The sequence below is a fragment of the Dioscorea cayenensis genome, chromosome 7 (genome assembly GCF_009730915.1).
Source record: "Dioscorea cayenensis subsp. rotundata cultivar TDr96_F1 chromosome 7, TDr96_F1_v2_PseudoChromosome.rev07_lg8_w22 25.fasta, whole genome shotgun sequence".
NCBI classification, from domain to species: Eukaryota; Viridiplantae; Streptophyta; class Magnoliopsida; order Dioscoreales; family Dioscoreaceae; genus Dioscorea; species Dioscorea cayenensis.
The window spans coordinates 28,728,924-28,747,240 of record NC_052477.1 but is presented as its reverse complement, the minus strand read 5'-3'; the positions used below and the strand labels follow the sequence as shown (position 1 = coordinate 28,747,240).

The following is an 18,317-nucleotide window of genomic DNA, read 5'->3' as shown; positions in this document are numbered from 1 at the left end:
TTCTCTCGTTCTTCGTCTTCTCTCGTTCTTCTTCTTCTTCTTCTTCTTCTTCTTCATCTCTTGCTCTCTTACAGCCTTCTTTCTCTGGTTCTTGATGTGCGTTTGCTCAAATCTGGAATCGGAGCTTGTTTTTCCCGGTTCTGGTGGCAGATCTCTATCAAAGGTTTGTGATTTGGTACTTCTTGAAGCTAAATTTGTTAGGGTTTTGGTTTGGCGCTCGAATCCATTGCCATTGTTTGTGGTTTTCAGGGAGAGTCGGCCGAAATGCCTGATGAAAACAAGAAACGCAAGATTTCGCCGGATCCTGATTCATCTCTTAGATTAGGGCACAATAAGGTGTGTTTTTATGTTTCTCTTTTGTGAGCGAAAATATTTTCAGTATTTATGAGGAAAAAATGTTCCTTTATTGGTTTCCATTTTTTGATGTCATTAACGTTTTATAAATGTGTCATTAAGTGGCGTTAAGATTTAGAGAAAAAAATTATATTTATAGATATATGAATATAGTTTGAACAGTATTGCAGTGGAGTTATTGTGCATTATGCAATGCAAACACTATATGCATTGTAAAGTTCATATATGTTTTCTATAATGATCTGAGTTTTTCATCTCTAATATTTGCTTATGGGTATGTTCATTATAATTGGAGTGTTATTTGTTACCATTCTGTAATTACTTGCTGAAGTTCTTAATGTTTTTAATAGGAACACGCACGTTCGTGCACGCACACACACACAATAAGCAATGCTACTTGTTTCAGTTTGGACTAGGTTGATAGCTCTTACAATCTTTTGGAAACCAGGGAAATGATGCTGCCATATCTGAACAAAATAAAAAGGTTAGAACTGATATAGAGCGCAATTCTAGCCTACCGGCGGGTTCTGGTGTTTTAGCTCGTTCAAGTACAATAGGTGAAAAACCCTTATGCCCTTGCAAAAAGCTAGGACAGGTGGTACCTGTTGATGGCTCAGGATGTAGCAGCACTGCTCCCCCAGTGGAGGAGAGTGAATCGTTGAAGATTTGGAAAGAAATGAAACGCAATGGTTTCCTTTCTTCTCCGCATGGAGGTGTACCCTTGACCAAAAATCGTGGTCAGCAATGTACCAAGAAAAAACATGATGAACAAAAAAAGAAGCCCAAGAGAATAAAGAAAGAAAAGGAAAACATGTTCATCAAATTTGCTGCTCCAAGTGGATTGCTTTCAGGATGCAACCCAGGGATCATCAAGTGTGTCAAGAATAGCAAACAAGTCCACTCGAAAATAGAGGCTATGTTGCAATTGGTGCATTATTGTAGTCAAGTCAAGAGTGGATGTTCTGACCTATTGGAGGTTGGAATTCTGAGAGGTGATAACGAAATTGAAGAGCAGAAAACTGCACACTATGGGGCAGCCAATCAATTTTCTCCATCATTAAGTAATTTGGTGTGTGATGACACACTGAAATCATCATTGAATGTGACTACAAATTCGGAGAAGTCAATCAGTGCTTCCAATGAAGAATCATCAGCAAATGAAAAGACAGTTTATTTGTTGTCATTGAAAGGTTTTTCTCAAAATGTATACGCAAATATTTTTCTTTTTGTTTATCTTTTTTGTATATTTCTATGCAAGTTCAATGCAGTATCTCACCATAGAAAGTAATCATAAGCAGGTTTTTCGTTGTAGATACTACAGATACATAGCCTATAGCAAGAAAATTTTATCTGAAAACTAACCTGTATGATTTTTCATTTCCAGGGGCTAGTGTAGCATCTCTTTGGTTGGAACTGCTTCAGTTTGATATTAACTGCCGCCTTGCTGGTAATATTATGTTCTTCTGTTGGGATTTGGTCAAAAGTGTTGGATGCTAGTATGCTCTGCCAGTATTATGCTTAATGATGTTCTATCTCTATGAAGGCAGCACTGGATCTCAGTAAGAGGAGGTTTAGAAATGTGATGAAAGTTGAAATGCCTAACCTATTGTCAGTAGAATTCTCTTCCAGCCAACGGAGCAAGCCCTGCTCTGAGCATCCATCCGTCGTAGATAAGCATGAAAAGCGATGGAGAGCTCTTTATGGTCAGATGTGTACCGCTTTAAAAGAAGAAGAGAAACATCTTGTGAGTGTTGCTTTTGTTGATTGGTTTTAAATTTCAAATGATTCACCACTAGATCATATTTTGTGCCTTTGCTCATATTTTCTGTACTAGTCTTGATACTATGCTTTTTTAACTTTTCTCATACCCATTTATTGCCGCAGTTTGTTGAATGGAGTCTATTGTCCTTGCCCTTTCAACTTACCAAGTTAATCTATGCTGGTGTTAATTGAAAAATGTGTTATAAGTTATGATCAATTTGTAAGATGCAGTCCGAGTAGCTATGCCAATTGTCAAGGATGTTTCATCTTGTTTAAGTCTAGTAACAAGATTTCTTTCAGTTTGGTGGTTCGTCTTCATTCTTGATAGTGGATTTGTGTCTCTTGGTTGAGCAGAAATGCTGATTATACCTTTTTCTCAGGAGAGTTTGTCGATACAAGTCCAAAACATGAGAGTGCTGTGTGATAAAGGCCTGAAATATGGCACTGCAGATGGCCGGCCCGTATTTGGCTCCGCGGAGGATCCAAGGTTGGAACTCAAACATAATTTTCTTCTTCTTTTACAAGTTCCTCTAAACAATTCACCTGACTATCGACCTTTTGTTGAGATATCTTGTCTCCTTGGATTATTTCTGCAGTTTCCTCCAATAGCCTCACCCGACCATTGGCTTCTTCCTGAGGCATCCATCATGTCTCATGATTATTTCACATTGAATTTTTTTTTATTATTCTTTCTTCTTTCTTTTTTAATCACTGACCGTTAAGGGAACTAGGGTACTTTTTCCTTAATAGTAACAAATAGTTGATGAATAGTGTCATATGTATGAATAGTGTCAAATGAATATTACTATACATACAAATACTATCCTACTATAAACATAAATAACCCAACAAATATTATAATTGAATATTGAATATAAATACTAAAACAAAATAGAGAAAGGAATGAACACATCAGAATTTTTATGAGGTTCGGCAATTTGCCTACTCCTTGGGCACCGCGGCGGGACACCTCTGCATTAACTCCAAAGCTTACAAATTTTGGTAATTTTTTAATTACCTACTAATGGGAAGCCCGACTTAAAAGACCTCCACCAATATAGAAGAATAGAAGATTTGTAATGGGATGGTTTTAAATCAATAGATTAATCCCCTGTTTATAGGCTTAATCTTCAACTTTCATCAACCAATGTGGGACTAAGATGATCAAGCAACAATTGTTGACTTTTACACACAAACAAAGCCATTCTTTCACAATCTCCACCTTGGCTTGTTTGTCAGCTCCTCTTAATTCTCAAATCATATTGGAGAAGCATCACGTGTTACTAAATACAACCGTCAGTGCCATACACCCAAAGGTGTTCAAACATGCAGGATATTTAACAAGACACCCGAAGGTGTTCAAACATGCAGGATATTTAATAAGATCGTCTTGTTAAATATTCTGCATGTTTGAACACCTTCGGGTGTATGGCATCAACGGTTGTATTTAGAGACACAGGCTGCTTTTCTAATATGATTTGAGAATTAAGAGGAGCTAACAAACAAGCCAAGATGGAGATTGTGAAAGAATGGTTTTGTTTGTGTGTAAAAATCAACAATTGTTGCTTGATCATCGTAGTCCCACATCGGTTGATGAAAGGATTATTTAGTTGGAGATTAGGCCTATAAATAGGGGCTTAATCTATTGGTTTAAGATCATTCCATTACAAACTCCTATTCTTCCATATTGGTGAGGTCCTTTAAGTAGGACTTCCCATTTGTAGGCAATTGAGAAATTACCAAAATTTGTAAGTTTTGGAGTTAATGTAGAGGTGTCACACCGCGGTGCCCGAGGAGTAGGCAAATTGCTGAATCTTGTAAAAATTCTGGTGTGTTTGTTCCTTTCTCTATTTTATTTTAGTATTTATATTCAGTATTCAATTATAATTACAAACAAATACAACGAACCCTAGGATAAACCTTGGGCTCTAATACCACTTGGGAATTGGGTATTTTCCCCTTACTAGAAACAAATAGTAGATGAATAGTACCATATGTCTAAATAATGTCAAATGAATAGTACTATACATACAAATACTATCCTACTATAAACATAAATAACCCAACAAATATTATAATTAAATACTGAATATAAATACTAAAAATAGAGAAAGGAACGAACACACTAGAATTTTTACGAGGTTCAGCAATATGCCTACTCCTCCGGCACCGCGGCGGGACTATAGTTGTCAAAGGTTGGGCCTTAGGCGCGCCTTGGGCTCAAGGCTCAACATCTTGCGCCTTTATAGGTGTCAGGCAGACACTGTTACAAAGGTGCGCGCCTTTGAGCCTAGGGGCAAGGCATGGGCCTAGGCGCACCTTCGTAACATCAACAAATTTATTTGGTTATTTTTTAAATATTTAGTTTAACTTGTAATCTTATCAACACATCTTTGATGATTAAAAATAAAAGAGGCCCACATACAATCAGAGCCGTTTAAAATTAGGGTGACCAACACACAACCAACCAAGTAGAATCAAGACTTCATCTCTCCTCTTTGTGCCAATCCACTATTTAGATGAAGAGAATGATAAATTTGAAGAGGAAATTGATGATGTTGGATGATGATGGACTTGATGATTTTGATGATAGTCACTAAAATCTAGATTCTATTATACAAGTTAGAATTTGGACTATATACATGCATTATATCATATTATTGCATTTTGTATGATACATTTGAAGATTTTTTTGCATGTTATTATGTACGTTTTTTTTCTAATGTCTGATTATCTTTTATGATATTACTTTTTAGAACGTTTTAAAACTTTAATACAAATTAATCTTTAGTACAAATATTTTTAATTTTTCAATTTTCTTTGGTGGTGATTGGTGCGCCTAGGCCCTAGGACCCCCTTGCGCCTAGATGCGCTTACGCCTATGACAACTTTGGGCGAGACACCTCTGCATTAACTCCAAAGCTTCCAAATCTTTGGTAATTTCTCAATTACCTACAAATGGGAAGTCCTACGTAAAGGACCTCCACTAATATAGAAGAATAGGAGTTTGTAATGAGATGATCTTAAACAAATAGATTAAGCCCCTATTTATAGGCTTAATCTCCAACTTAATCCTTTCCATCAACTGATGTGGGACTAAGATGATCAAGCAACAATTATTGACATTTTACACACAAACAAAGCCATTCTTTCACAATGACCACTATAGGTCAATATTAAGATTCATGTTCATGATTTTCTGTTTTTTGTTTTTTATTTGCATTTGGTTATTCCAATTAATGTAATTTGTTACTTACCACCAAATGCGTTGATTGTTCTCCCTTCAGATTGAGGAAACCTGATAAACTAGAGCTGGAGTCTTTAATCATGGCAGCTGCAGCTTCCATTTATTCTACCAGCAGCCTGACTATGGCAAGAGAAAATGCAACCTGATCACTTTTTGTACTTGTAAGACTCTCTCTCTCTCCAACTTATGGAATTGTTACTTAATGATATAGGAGACAAATTTTCTTTTATTGCTTATCTATGCTTCATGATTCAAAGAGAACTGAATTGCGTCCACGAGTAATGTAGGCATTTTTTAGTAGATGTGCAAAATCTCTGATCATTTTACTTGTTTTACTATCAAAAGAAAACATCCTATGATCTTTTCACTAGACAAAGAATGTTGAGCATGTTGGTTAGCAACCAATGTACTTTTTTGATTTGTTCTCATATTGCAATGGCTCAATTCTCTGTGGCATTGTTGGAATAGTGCTTGATCGGTTTATTTCTTTTCTATTTTTAACTAAAATATGGCTGCAGTACAAGGTTGCAAATGACTGAACTCTCAATTATCCAGCAAAAGAGACAAATGGAATAAATTTGAGCAAATAGAGTTTAGGATGAGTTGATGGCATTTGTAGACTGAACTCTTTTGCTAATGCAGAGCGAGCAAAGAGAGCTTCATTCGATATTTGTTGAATTGAAATCCTGGTGATGATGTCTCAGGTTTTGCTATTAATCCGAATTGTTGAGTTTGAACATTGAATTTCAAACCAAAATTGAATCTTGAGGATGTCTTAGTTCTTGAGGAAAAGAAGTTGAATGAACTAACTGTGATGTGTTTGTTTGCCTGCATTTTGTGTTTGTTGAACAATGTTAATATCATGTTTCTAAGGTGTTTTTCTTGATGTTTTGCAAGGGGGCTTTTGCATATACACCCCTTCAAAGGTTTGAAATTCAAAATTAATGTAATTTGTTTGAGTATATCCACCTTTTTATCTAAGCAACTTCAAAGATTTTTGGGGGTGTATAAGCAATTTTTGCTTCATATTAATTTTGTTTTAGTAAATTTAAAACATTCTGAAAGCTAGCTAAGTCAATTATACCTTGAGACTATTTTTTAATACCTTGATGACATTTGTCTAATATTTGTTACCACTGTCTAAGCTATTTGGTTTTGGCATGTTTCAAATGTACATAAATCTAGAATTTGGTTGCAAATCTTCATGTACTTTTTCTATAATGGAATGAAGGATCATCTCAATAATATGCCTTTATCATGTTGCTTATTCTTGCTAATATGTATATATGTGTGTATATATATTTGATGGCATCTTTGATTTTGTTAATATATTTTTAGGAAAGTTTTTCACTATATATATATATGCATATATATTTATAATATTACATTATCTAAATTTTATGCAAGTTAAAAATTAAAGAAGAAAACCTAAGGCAGTGTCTTCTCAATATCCAAAGGAGTTTCTCAATCATTGAAAGCTAAATATAAAGTGGCTTTTTTTAAAAAAGAAAAGAAAAGAAATTTCAGATACTTCAAAACTGGAAAAAGTAATTTAAAAAAAAACTTATGAGCTATTACTTAACAAAGAGTTGTATTTATTTAATTATTTTGCAAAAATGTATGTATGACCAAATATTTCCAAAGAGTTTTATTTTGCAAAAAAAAAAAAAAATTCAAATCAGTAGGGAGCTTCCTCAGCGGTTTTTATTGTAATGTTATTCTGTGTTGTTTGTTATGTCATCTTACAGTCTTCACTCTTCAATGGACTGTTTTTTTGGTCATGTTTTATTTCTTTATAGTTATATATATATATATATATATATATATATATATATATATATATATTATAGATGATGCATCCGCCATACATTCATGATTTGAATCGAACGTTGGTACTGGATCGTTGGATTTCAATCCAACGATTGTCTATCGATCTACATGAGCGATAACATCTATCGACTTATTTATAAGCACGATAAAAAAATGGGATCTAGCGATGTCTTAATCTGAGCCATCCGATCAATCTCAGTGACGATGAAGCTCAAATCAATCACGGTCGTCCAATCCTATTAAAGTTACTGTACATCATCTCCGAACGCTCTACGAACGTCCGCAGATGATGTTTAGCCTATATTATAATGGAAAAACATGGTTTATCCATTTTTTAAAATTTTTTATGAGAGTAATTTTCTATGAAAAATAAGACATGCACACTCATAAATGCAAATCATACTTAAAACAAAACTACTTAAAAGAAAGTATCCACTTCTCAAATGAACAAAATTTTAAAGAATATATTATTTATCAAGAAAATTCACTCCAATAATAAATCATATTATTGAAAATAATGCAAAGTCTTTTTCTTTGTTTGGGAATCAATCAAATCAATGGGTCTACCTCAAATTATTATTAAATAAATATGGCATGAGAAGAACATGGGTCTAGTGGGTCGGTGGATCTCTTTACTCATAATAATTACCATCATTGAGGTACTGACTTTGCAGAGTTATGGCCTTGGGATCCATTATATATTTTTTCTTATTACATTTTCATTAGTATTATTATTATTTAAATTTATAATAATGTTTCTGTTCACATATTCCTACTAATATATGCTAATATATGTTTCATTTAATCAATATGAGACCATTCAACCTCAATTTTTAATTTAATCACCTTAGCTTAGTCCTTAATTGAATTAATTTAAATAATCTCCAGAAATATATTATAATTATATTTACACCCTCCCCTCTCCTTAACTATTTTAATATATATATTTATATATATATTGACAAATTAATCCAATATATCAAGTTAATGAAGTTATAATCTTATGTTTAAGATTTATTAAGTTTCCCTTCTTCTAATTTTAAATAAAAAATAAATAATTAAAGATTTTTTCCCAAAAAAAAACACACACACACACAAACAATTCTTAGAAAACTATATAATACAAACACAAAGAGATGTACCAAAATCTAACAAATTTCTTACTATAAAAAAAAAATCAGAGTATAATTCATGTGTCAAGGATCACAAAAACTCAATTAATTAAATATATATATCGATCTAAATATATCAGTCTGGGCCCAAAAAAAATCACAAATATGTCCTAATCCTTACAATAATGCCACCATGCAGATCTTGACCACCTTAAACAAATAAACAGAACAAGAAATGCACATAAATAGTTCCAATATTTACTCAGCTTGAGATTGCAATGATCAAAATGAAATCAAAGTTAAAGGAAAAGAGTGAGATCTTTCCTTGTTTTCACATTGATATGCAAAGATTCTCGACAGGCATGCAGATATCTTTAAATCGACCTTATCGACTTCTTATTATATATATTACCAACTTTTTTCTGCAAATCCAATTCATTGAAGAGTTTATCTTAATGTTCAGAAAAAAAATGGGAGATAGAGATGAGCTCCATGTATTGGCAGTTGATGATAGTGTTATTGAGAGAAAGTTCTTGGAGATAATGCTCAAGAAATCACATTATAAAGGTAACATTAATCATGTTCTTATATATTTTTCAATCTACAGTTTTGCAACCAATCAGAAGAAAAAAAAAATGAACAGCATATCTGCAGCAATTAGGATTGTTGTTTTGATTCCACATTATAAAGGAAACATTCATGTTTACATATAATTTTCAATCTCCATTTCTTCAACTAATCAGTAAAAAGAAAAAGTTCTGATATTACATTTAATTATTAATGGTCACATTCATGTGCTCATATATTTTTCAATCTTCATTTCTGCAACTAATCAGAAAAAAAAAGAGATAAGGACTGCATATTTGCAGTAATTAGGAGTATTGTTTATGTATCTCATATATTTATCAATCTTCAATCTGGAACTAATCAGTAAAAAGGACTATATATCTGCGGTAATTAGCAGTATTGTTTCTGATATCACATTGTAAAGGTTACATTCATGTTCTCATATATTTTCCAATCTTTATTTCTGCAACTATGAAAGAGGATTACATATCTGCAGTAATTAGGAGAATTGTATTTAGATATCACATTATAAAGGGCACATTCATGTTCTCATATGTTTTTCAATCTTTATTTCTGCAATTAATTAGTAAAAAGATAAAGAACTCTATATCTGCAGTAATTTAAAGTATTCTTTCTGATATTACATTATAAAGCTAACATTTATGTTCTCATATACTTTTCAATTTTCATTTTATACTGCAACTAATCAGTAAAAAGCAAAAGGACTACATATCTGCAGTGACTAAAAGTATTGTTTCTGATATCACAATATAAAGATCACATTCATGCTCTCATATATTTTTCACTCTTCAATTCTGAAACTAATCAGAAAAAGACAAACAACTACATATCTTCAGTAATTAGGAGTATTGTTCTTAATATCACATTAAAAAGGTCTCATTCCTACTTTCAGATACTTTTCAATGTTCATTTCTGCATCTAAACAGAAAAGAATAAGAACTATACATCTGCAGTAATTAGGAGTATTGTTTCTGATATCACATCACAAAGATCACATTCATGTTCTCATATCTATTCCAATCTTCATTTCTGCAAATCAGAAGAAAAAGAAAAAACAAAAAAAAGGACTGCATTTCTGCAATAATTATGAGAGTTATTGCTGATATAAAAAATGTTTGCAGTAACTACAGCAGAAAATGGATTGAGAGCATTGGAGCAACTAGGATTGATTGGAGATGAAAATCCAAGCACAATGGAAGGAAATGTAAGAACTAATTTTTTTTTTTTTACTTAGTTTTCTTTTGCCTTTTCTTTTCACCTGAAATTCAACAGTAATTTACTTCATGTTGTAAAATTTCATAGCAGGATCTGAAGGTCAATCTCATAATCACAGACTATTGTATGCCAGGAATGACAGGATATGAATTAATGAAGAAGATTAAGGTATTAATGAAATATTCAATTCATTCAACCAAATTAGTATTGAAATTTGAAGAAAAAATTAAATGCAGGAGTCACCAAACTTGAAGACAATCCCAGTAGTGATCATGTCATCAGAAAACATTCCAACCAGAATAAAAAAGTAAGTACAAAAACACAAAAATTAGACAAATTACAAACATGAAAAAAAACATCTCTAATTATGTTAACATCACAAACAATCAGGTGCTTAGAAGATGGAGCTGAAGAGTTCATGCTGAAACCTCTGCAACAGTCTGATGTTCTCAGATTAAGAAACCATGTACCATAACAATTTAGTCTTCAGAAATAAAGATCACTTTTTTTGATTGACAATTGAGAAATAGAAACTATAAAAAGAAAGAAAATTTAAAAAAAAACATAAAAAAACAAAAATCAATGGAAATGAGTGTGGTGGTGGTTGTGATGATGGTGCCTGTAATCATCCAAGCCAAAACATTGCAAGATTGGGTAACATGCCAGAAAAGCACACCTTCCAAACATTCTAAACACTGAAGAAACTAAGTAACAGGGACAACAACAGCAGGACAAGAATGGATCATCATATGGGCTTGGATTTCCATGGTGATGATGATGATGATGATGATGGTGAGCCATGATGATGAAGAAGAAGAAGAAGAAAGGAATAAACTTTAAGATGAAGATGAGTTCAAATCAGTTCAAGAACATATAAAAGACATACCTTTGCATGAATCAAAGTTTTTGCTTTTCTTTGTGAGGAATATAAGTGTTCTAAGTTGGAATATGCGTTTGTTTTTGTGAGACGCGTTTGAGATGAAAAGGAAATGAAGGGTTGGGATTTGTTTTGGTGAGTGGTTGGGATGATCTCTACCGTTGATTATATTGTGTGTGTGGCCGAAAGATGAACACTTGTTTTTGTATTTGTTTATTATTTTATGGAGATTCGAGAAGAATGATAAGAGGGAGAGAAAGAAAGTGTGTTTTTTAAATTTCTTTTTTTTTTTATTATTATTTTTTTAAAATTTAGAAAAATTTGGATATAATTAATTATTTAATTAAATTAAGTGAAAATAAGAAGGTGAAGCGTGATAAATTTGGTTTAATAAGAGCCCACTACGTGACGTCTTTATAGTTTAACTGGTGAGTTATTATACACGGCAAGTTACCTTCACCTACCAACCAACCAGCCATTTTCTATTCAAATTAGTCAAAACTCTTTTAAATAATTTAATTAAGAAAATAATTTAATGTTTGAAATAAATAAAATTAAAAATAAATAATTATAAAGACGAGGGTGTTAATTTGATTAACGTGGAGTGATAAATAAATGGTCCCCCGGAAATTTTAATTTTTCATACAAATTACTTCCAATTTTTCTAATTAGCCCCTGAATTTCCAGTCATTATTTAGGATAAAAGTAACATTTGTGAAATGTTTGTAAAATGAATTATTTAAAAACAAATTATAAATATTCTATGGTCAAATAATTACCATTAAACTAGTTCATGTATAGTTCTAGTTTATTCTGCCAATTAAAAGTTGGCATTTTTTTTTGTTACTATTTATGTTTAATAATTAAACTAACCTCATTACAAAGTTATTTATGAAAAAAAGGCCTTTTTTTCATACAAAAGATTAAAAATACAACCAATATTGCCGGCAATATTAGACATGACCTTATCAATCAGTATAATAATTGCCTGTATTCTGACTAATGTGTCTGGCACCAAATTGGGTCCCCATTTGCAGAACAAGTTGATAAAAGTTTACAATAAAAAAAGATTGTTTTGATTGAATGAATTGGAAACCAGAATGCATTTCACATGATCACAATACCATGCAAATGTTAGCATTTTATAAGAAATTACAGCAAGAAGTTTACCTGAAATTTAGATGGTGGCACAATGTTTAATAACTTTTTCTGATGCATGAATGATGTGTATTATTCAAAAACAAACATGAACTTGAAACATATAGTGCTGTTATATATGGAAATAACAGGAAGGGAATTTTGAAGCAAATGGCAGGGAAATGAAGCTTGAATAGTAACAAAACAATGTTTGGCATGAAACATAAGAAAGCAAAGAGTCACTTTCCCCGTAAAGGTTCTCTATAGAACCAATAGAGAACTCGGTGACAAGGAAAAAGATGCATGTTTTATTGTCAAAATGAGAAAGACTCTTTTTCACCAGGAAATTGAACTCCTATTTTTACCTAGGCCGGCCACGCCTAATTAGATTCACTTTTCTGGCTCTGGCTTTTCGAAAAACTGTTTCTTCAACCAATCGAAAGGCTGCAAGACAATTTGACGTGCAAACTTCAGTGTCAAACGAAACAAACCCATTATAGAGTATAGCAGATAAAGGGAAGGGGAATGAATGAACACAAAATTTATCAGTTTCTAAATTGAAAGCAAAATTGAATTTCGCTTACATGTTGAGAAACACTAAACCAATGGTGATATGTTATAGCACATTCGTTAATGACACTGCAATGATACTCAAATTCTAGAATAAAGTATTCCTCCGTAGGCGACATGGCCAATGACAACTATAAGTTTTCTTATGGTTACTTGGAGAAAAACATGACAGGCATTTTCTACTTTCAAAGATACTTAACTAGGATGATTATGTGTCTCCTTTACAACGGTCTATTTAAAGGGCCATCTCATTATCAGACCAAAAATAGTCTATTGATATCATTCATAGAGCAACTTTTCACAATTAACAGATATTTTTGTTCCACGGGCAAATAAAAAGGCAGCACTCTGTACAATGCTCCCAGCAAAGGAGTTCTAGGAAGGCCCGATTGGTGAACTTGTAAGACTAATATCATCAATTAGAACCTTACCAATGCCCCCTGCACCATGGCTTTTTCTTTGATATTCAAAAAACACCGACAGAGTCATTATCTTATAAATTAATCCATATACACAACCTCTAGAACAATCTAATTGAGGTGTCATTTCTGAAATTTTAAGAAACCATGCTACTGCACCATGGCTCATTTGATATACTAAAAACACCAACAAAATTACTACCCCATGAATTCGTCTTTAAACAATGTAAATAAACAATCTCGAGAAAGAGGATCTAGTTGCGTTGGCAACTATAAAATTTTTAAGGTCAGCTAATGGATTACAGTCCTCTTCAAACTGGGGAATTGGATGATAAATCTTCTAAGTGGTGAACTAGCTGCTAATCCCAATTATTTAAAGTCAGCTACATGGATTTTTCCCTTTTATGTTGCTATATCAACGATTAAAAAGCTAGATAGACCATATTATTTCATAAATTTTTTTTTAAACACCTTTGATGTCAACCTCCTTTTTTTTCTATGACCCTCCACCAAAAGAGTTTCCACTTTTCTTATGGGGGCATCTGCTAGTCGTCTAAAGACATGTTCATACCAAATTAAGTGATTTTCTCTTTAACTTGCCAGTAATAGGAACCACTTTCAACCTATTTCAAATAAATTCATTCCTTAATCGATCCTTCCCAATAATGTCTGGCATCCATCTCAACATTCTCATCATCTCAGCCATGCCTATCATTTGAGTATTTTTTTTCTTAACTTCCCAACATTCTAACCGGTAACGACATTAGTTCATAAATCATCTCAATCTCAAGATGTTATAATAAATTGCCAATATGATCCATAAATTGTACCACAGCCTCACAACAATGGAATCTATCAATCTAGCCATCACTATGATCATGAAACTTGATCCAATATATCATTAACCCCTGTTAATTCAGAGCAACATAGTGGTCAACAGTGCAAGTTATGTTCCAATTTCAATGTCACTACCAAAACAGTCTACAATTCCTATAAACTTGCAGCTCTACTCCAATATATCTTTCTATAAATCTTGACGACAAAGGTGCCTCCTTTTTAAATTATATTAACAAGCAAATCACATGAATTCAACCTTCCAAGTTTTCCAAAGTTATTAAGGCAAGATAAATCCTACAAGATAGACAAACCAGTTTTTTTTTTCTTTTTAAAAAAAAGTTCAATCTAAAAGCAAAAACACCGATGTAATAGAACGAAGAATTTCACAGAATAAGAACAGGAAGACAAATCATAGACAAAACCCATGAACAACATGAAAAATCAAACATAAATTCAAGAAAAAAAATTGCTAAAAAGCTAGATCTCGATGAAAAGCAGGGAAAGAAGATGGTCACTGAACCTGGACGAGCCAAAGGGCGGTGGTGACCGCGGCAACGCCCCAGGTAGCCGCAGCGGTGATGTCCGTTGACTGGGGGCGAATCCTCGGGCGGAGGAACTTGAAAGGCCCAGACGCCGCTGCAGATCCGATCGCCATTATCGTCTCTCTCGATCGAGCAATGCAAAGATGCAAACCCTAGATGGAATTCTTTTTTGTTTCTTTCCAGGAATTTCTAGATCAAAAGAAAGAGAGCGAAAAGAAAATGGGGAATTTTTACAGTCTACCCCCTATGTTTTGCTTATATTTATAATTCAAACTTTACATGTAAACCCTTCTAAAAGTTCAAACTTGTATTTTCATCCATTTTTCAAAACCATTTTTTTCTTTTTGTACCCTGTAAAAATGAATTTAAAAAAATATAAACAAATTGATTTTCACTGATAAAACAAGAAAAAACATTAGAACACAATGATGTGCAGCTCCAAGGGAAAAAAACATTTCTGCTGATTTGATTAATACTCATCAAGCAATCAAGATCAATTATGTTTGTATATAAAAGCAATGAAAATAACCTAGAAATTTTAACAATTTGATGCTAAGAAACTAGGGTTTATAACAGAATACAACAACAAAATTTTGATTGATTCAGTAAATGGCTAAATTGAACTATTAGGCTGCCTTGCCTCTTCGTCAGTGCCCTTCTGAAGTTCAGCAGGTTTTCGTCGGCCTTTATCAGGTCCGCCGATGACACCCCATGCTTCAAACTGCTTCTGCCGAGCTCTTGCCCTATCTTTCTCCTCTTCAGATTTGGTGGAAAAACAGTACGGGCAAGAAACACCGAATTCCCATTCTGGAGCTTCCATATCCTCGTCACTCACCGGTTGTTTACACCCATAACAGAGCTTAAAGTTTCCTTGAGTCAGTCCATGTTCGACAGAAACCCGCTTGTCAAACACAAAGCACTCACCTTCCCACAGGCTCTCGGCTTTTGGAACTTCTTCGAGGTATTTAAGAATCCCACCTTCTAAATGGTACACCTGGTAAGAAATTTACAACAATGTACAAGAGTCACATTAGCATGCCAGCTATCAACTGGAGACGCATGATGATCAGCCCAATCAATATTTTTGTTCAAACAAGAGCAATTGAAAAAATTTATGTTCATTTTAAACATATGATCAACTGAATGTAGAGAATTTTCTATGTCACTTTCACATAAAAGGAAAGGAAAATCACATACACGGAACAACTATTGCAAACCGTTAATATGAAGTGAAAATTTTATCAAAGGTTTTCAAAGATTGGAATCAGAGATGTGAAATATATAAGATAGGGAGTAGTCCAATGTATGCTCTCCTATGGAGACTATATATTCACAAACACATAACATTCAGGTCTCTAAAGAGCAACTGTACTATCTCAGAAAACAAACCTCTTCAAACCCTTTGCTTAGGAGAAAGCTAGAAGCCTTCTCACATCTGATGCCACCAGTGCAATACATTGCACCACGTGGAAGTTTCCCAGCTTCTTCAATCTTATTTTGCTCTTTGCTCCCAGCTTTTGGGCTATCAGCCTTGTTAACAATCTGCTCCTCTAATTCAGCAAGCTGAAACTGATCATCAACCCACGCCGGGAACTCCCTAAATGCAGTAGTGCATGGATCAACAGCTCCTTTGAACTTCCCTATTCGGGTTTCATATGTGTTGCGAACATCAATTACCACCTACTCACGCATTAGAACCAACAAATTTCTAAGAAAAGAAGAAAATATTAGACAAGTTACCCATAAAAAAAAAAAAAAAATTTTAAAAACCACAAACAAATTCATCACATGCTAAACAATACGTTTACAGGTAGAAGTTATCAAGGTCTAATTTATCCATGAAGTAATTTGTTATGCATTTGCTCTTTTTGCAAGTCATGGCCACCACATCCACAGCATAAGAAACAGAAAGGTAAAATTGAACACCAGAAATTTTGTGGTGATTATTGCATGCTGGAGCATAAAACCACTCACTGTATCAGGATCACTTATCAAAGTGTTCCAGTCATTCGGGCTGACATATTTCCCAACTCTTTCAGTAGGCCTTATGCTTGGATCTCCAAAAGTCACTATCTGCCAACCCACATAAAGTCAAATGTAGACAATTAATTGAACTCAATTGGCAACTTCAAGAGAATTGAACTATCACATGTTTTATTAGCCAATGTTCATTAGCCGATGATACCTCTTTCTTCAACTTGACTCGAACATGATCCCATCGAAATGGAGCATCTTCCCCAGCTCCAACAGGGGAATGGCTTGTATGTCCATGATGGATTGCCTCATCCTCAGGACTGACAGGAGACTCCACAAGTCTAAGCCCTCTAAGACGGTCATCACTTTGAATAAATTCAAGAACTTTCTCCACTGATTCTGGAGTTCCACAAATGCTACCATTGATCCCCTCCGGTGCAAGAATGATTCCTCCTGAAACACGCTGAAGAGGATCAGGTAGTGAGAAGCATATTACATATATTAGTAGTTGTAAATATCCAAATTAGCTCTATGTCGAATCTAACCTATATATCACTAATGCCTTCCAAGTACAGCCTTTTGTAGATATCAAAGATAGAAATCTTGCATATCAGTAAACAAATCCAACCTAAAAATTAGCAAGAACGACAAAGCAAGATCCTTGAAATAGAATTTCAATCTTCCTTATTACGCTAAATAGAAGCACATTTTCAACACCCAAACCAACAAAATCAACTCATATAAAAAACTATTCTAACACTAAGAACAAGAAGAACAAAGAAGTTCACGGATTACAATGTTTCGCACACATGATAAAATAATTGCAAATCAATATACATATCTGGTCAATAAATAAACATTGAGAGCAACAGTTTTCAACATCCAAAACAACAACATATCAATTAATGAACAAGTATTCTAACAGTAAGATCAAAAAGATAAACGAGCTATCGCTGATGTCTTAAAAGTACAGACTTTTCATATACATGGAGAAAAAGAGTTGCAAACTAGTAAAATAATACAAAAATTATAGCAACATTTCTCAACATCCAAAATATATCAATTATATGCAAACAAACATTCTGATAGAAAGAACAAAAAGATAGACAAGCAATCACTAATGTCTTAAAAGTACAGCCTTTCATAAACATGACAAAAATACAAATAAACAATCAAACAAAGCAAAATCCTTGAAATAGAGTTGCCAAACTACGCCAAATCAATCGTCATTTCTCAAGCATATCAATAAATGCAAGCATGCAATCTAGAAACAAGACAAGAAGAACAACAAGATAAACGAAATGCAAAGTTTTCACTTCTCACCAGTTCCTCGCAAAGATCTTTCAAGGGCATCCGCATCACGGCATGGTCCGGGAAAATCCGCGAACTTATAAAATGAAACAACGACAAGAGCCGAGCTCACGTCACTCTGCTCGGCAGCCGAGCAGATTCCCTTCGGTTCGGCGCTCTGCGAAAGCAGAGGATTCCAGAGGAGCGGCCTAGGGTTTGAGAGTCCGGCGATCAGAGATTTCGGGGAGACGGCTTCCATTGTTGGGCGGCAAGGGTTAGGGTTCCGGCAAAGCAGCCACAACGCCGTCGATGTCGCCGCCGCTGCCGCCGCGCGTGTGCAGTTGGCGAAGCGTAGAGCCGGCGCAGAAAGCAGCATTGAGAGTGACCGAGGATTTGGTTCCCAGGCTTGAAAAATGAAAATTATTTCTTTGTATGGGCTTTAGTGAAAAAAAATATACATATTGAATTATTGATGCTTGGAAAAAAATTACATTCTCCAAATTAAAAAATAAATAAATAAATAAATAATATACCTTGAATCTAATAATATATATATTATAAGTA

The 18,317-nt window shown here is 33.8% G+C and overlaps 3 protein-coding genes across 3 annotated transcripts; 2 read left to right on the top strand and 1 right to left on the bottom strand.

The window, feature by feature from the left end:
- On the top strand, positions 1-5,759 carry LOC120265880. Its single transcript, XM_039273842.1, has 7 exons — positions 1-163; positions 250-336; positions 803-1,544; positions 1,739-1,801; positions 1,902-2,098; positions 2,496-2,602; positions 5,403-5,759. Exons 1-7 carry the CDS (start codon positions 95-97, stop codon positions 5,506-5,508), a joined length of 1,371 nt encoding a protein of 456 aa, XP_039129776.1. The 5' UTR covers positions 1-94; the 3' UTR covers positions 5,509-5,759.
- Positions 5,760-8,756: 2,997 nt separating this feature from the next.
- Positions 8,757-11,022, top strand: LOC120264515 (two-component response regulator ARR17-like). The gene is made up of 5 exons (XM_039272330.1): positions 8,757-8,871; positions 10,014-10,096; positions 10,198-10,275; positions 10,344-10,414; positions 10,498-11,022. The coding sequence occupies exons 1-5, from the start codon at positions 8,760-8,762 to the stop codon at positions 10,580-10,582; spliced, it is 429 nt and encodes a 142-aa protein (XP_039128264.1). The 5' UTR covers positions 8,757-8,759; the 3' UTR covers positions 10,583-11,022.
- A 3,910-nt stretch (positions 11,023-14,932) lies between these two features.
- LOC120264284 (rhodanese-like domain-containing protein 7) lies at positions 14,933-18,171 on the bottom strand. The gene is given in 6 exon segments (XM_039272082.1): positions 14,933-15,483; positions 15,879-16,169; positions 16,464-16,562; positions 16,675-16,926; positions 17,787-17,840; positions 17,842-18,171. Coding segments are annotated over 6 exon segments (1,365 nt in total). The 5' UTR covers positions 18,130-18,171; the 3' UTR covers positions 14,933-15,102.
- Positions 18,172-18,317: the final 146 nt, after the last annotated feature.

What these genes read in the sequence shown, in the direction of transcription:
- LOC120265880 (XM_039273842.1), top strand. Translation starts at nt 95, where the DNA reads ATGTGCGTTTGCTCAAATCTGGAATCGGAGCTTGTTTTTCCCGGTTCT. An exon ending in TATTAACTGCCGCCTTGCTG is followed by an intron (nt 1,802 to 1,901) that starts GTAATATTATGT and finishes CTATGAAGGCAG; the next exon opens with CACTGGATCTCAGTAAGAGG. An exon ending in AAGAAGAAGAGAAACATCTT is followed by an intron (nt 2,099 to 2,495) that starts GTGAGTGTTGCT and finishes CCTTTTTCTCAG; the next exon opens with GAGAGTTTGTCGATACAAGT.
- LOC120264515 (XM_039272330.1), top strand. Translation starts at nt 8,760, where the DNA reads ATGTTCAGAAAAAAAATGGGAGATAGAGATGAGCTCCATGTATTGGCA. An exon ending in CAAGAAATCACATTATAAAG is followed by an intron (nt 8,872 to 10,013) that starts GTAACATTAATC and finishes AAATGTTTGCAG; the next exon opens with TAACTACAGCAGAAAATGGA. An exon ending in CAAGCACAATGGAAGGAAAT is followed by an intron (nt 10,097 to 10,197) that starts GTAAGAACTAAT and finishes ATTTCATAGCAG; the next exon opens with GATCTGAAGGTCAATCTCAT.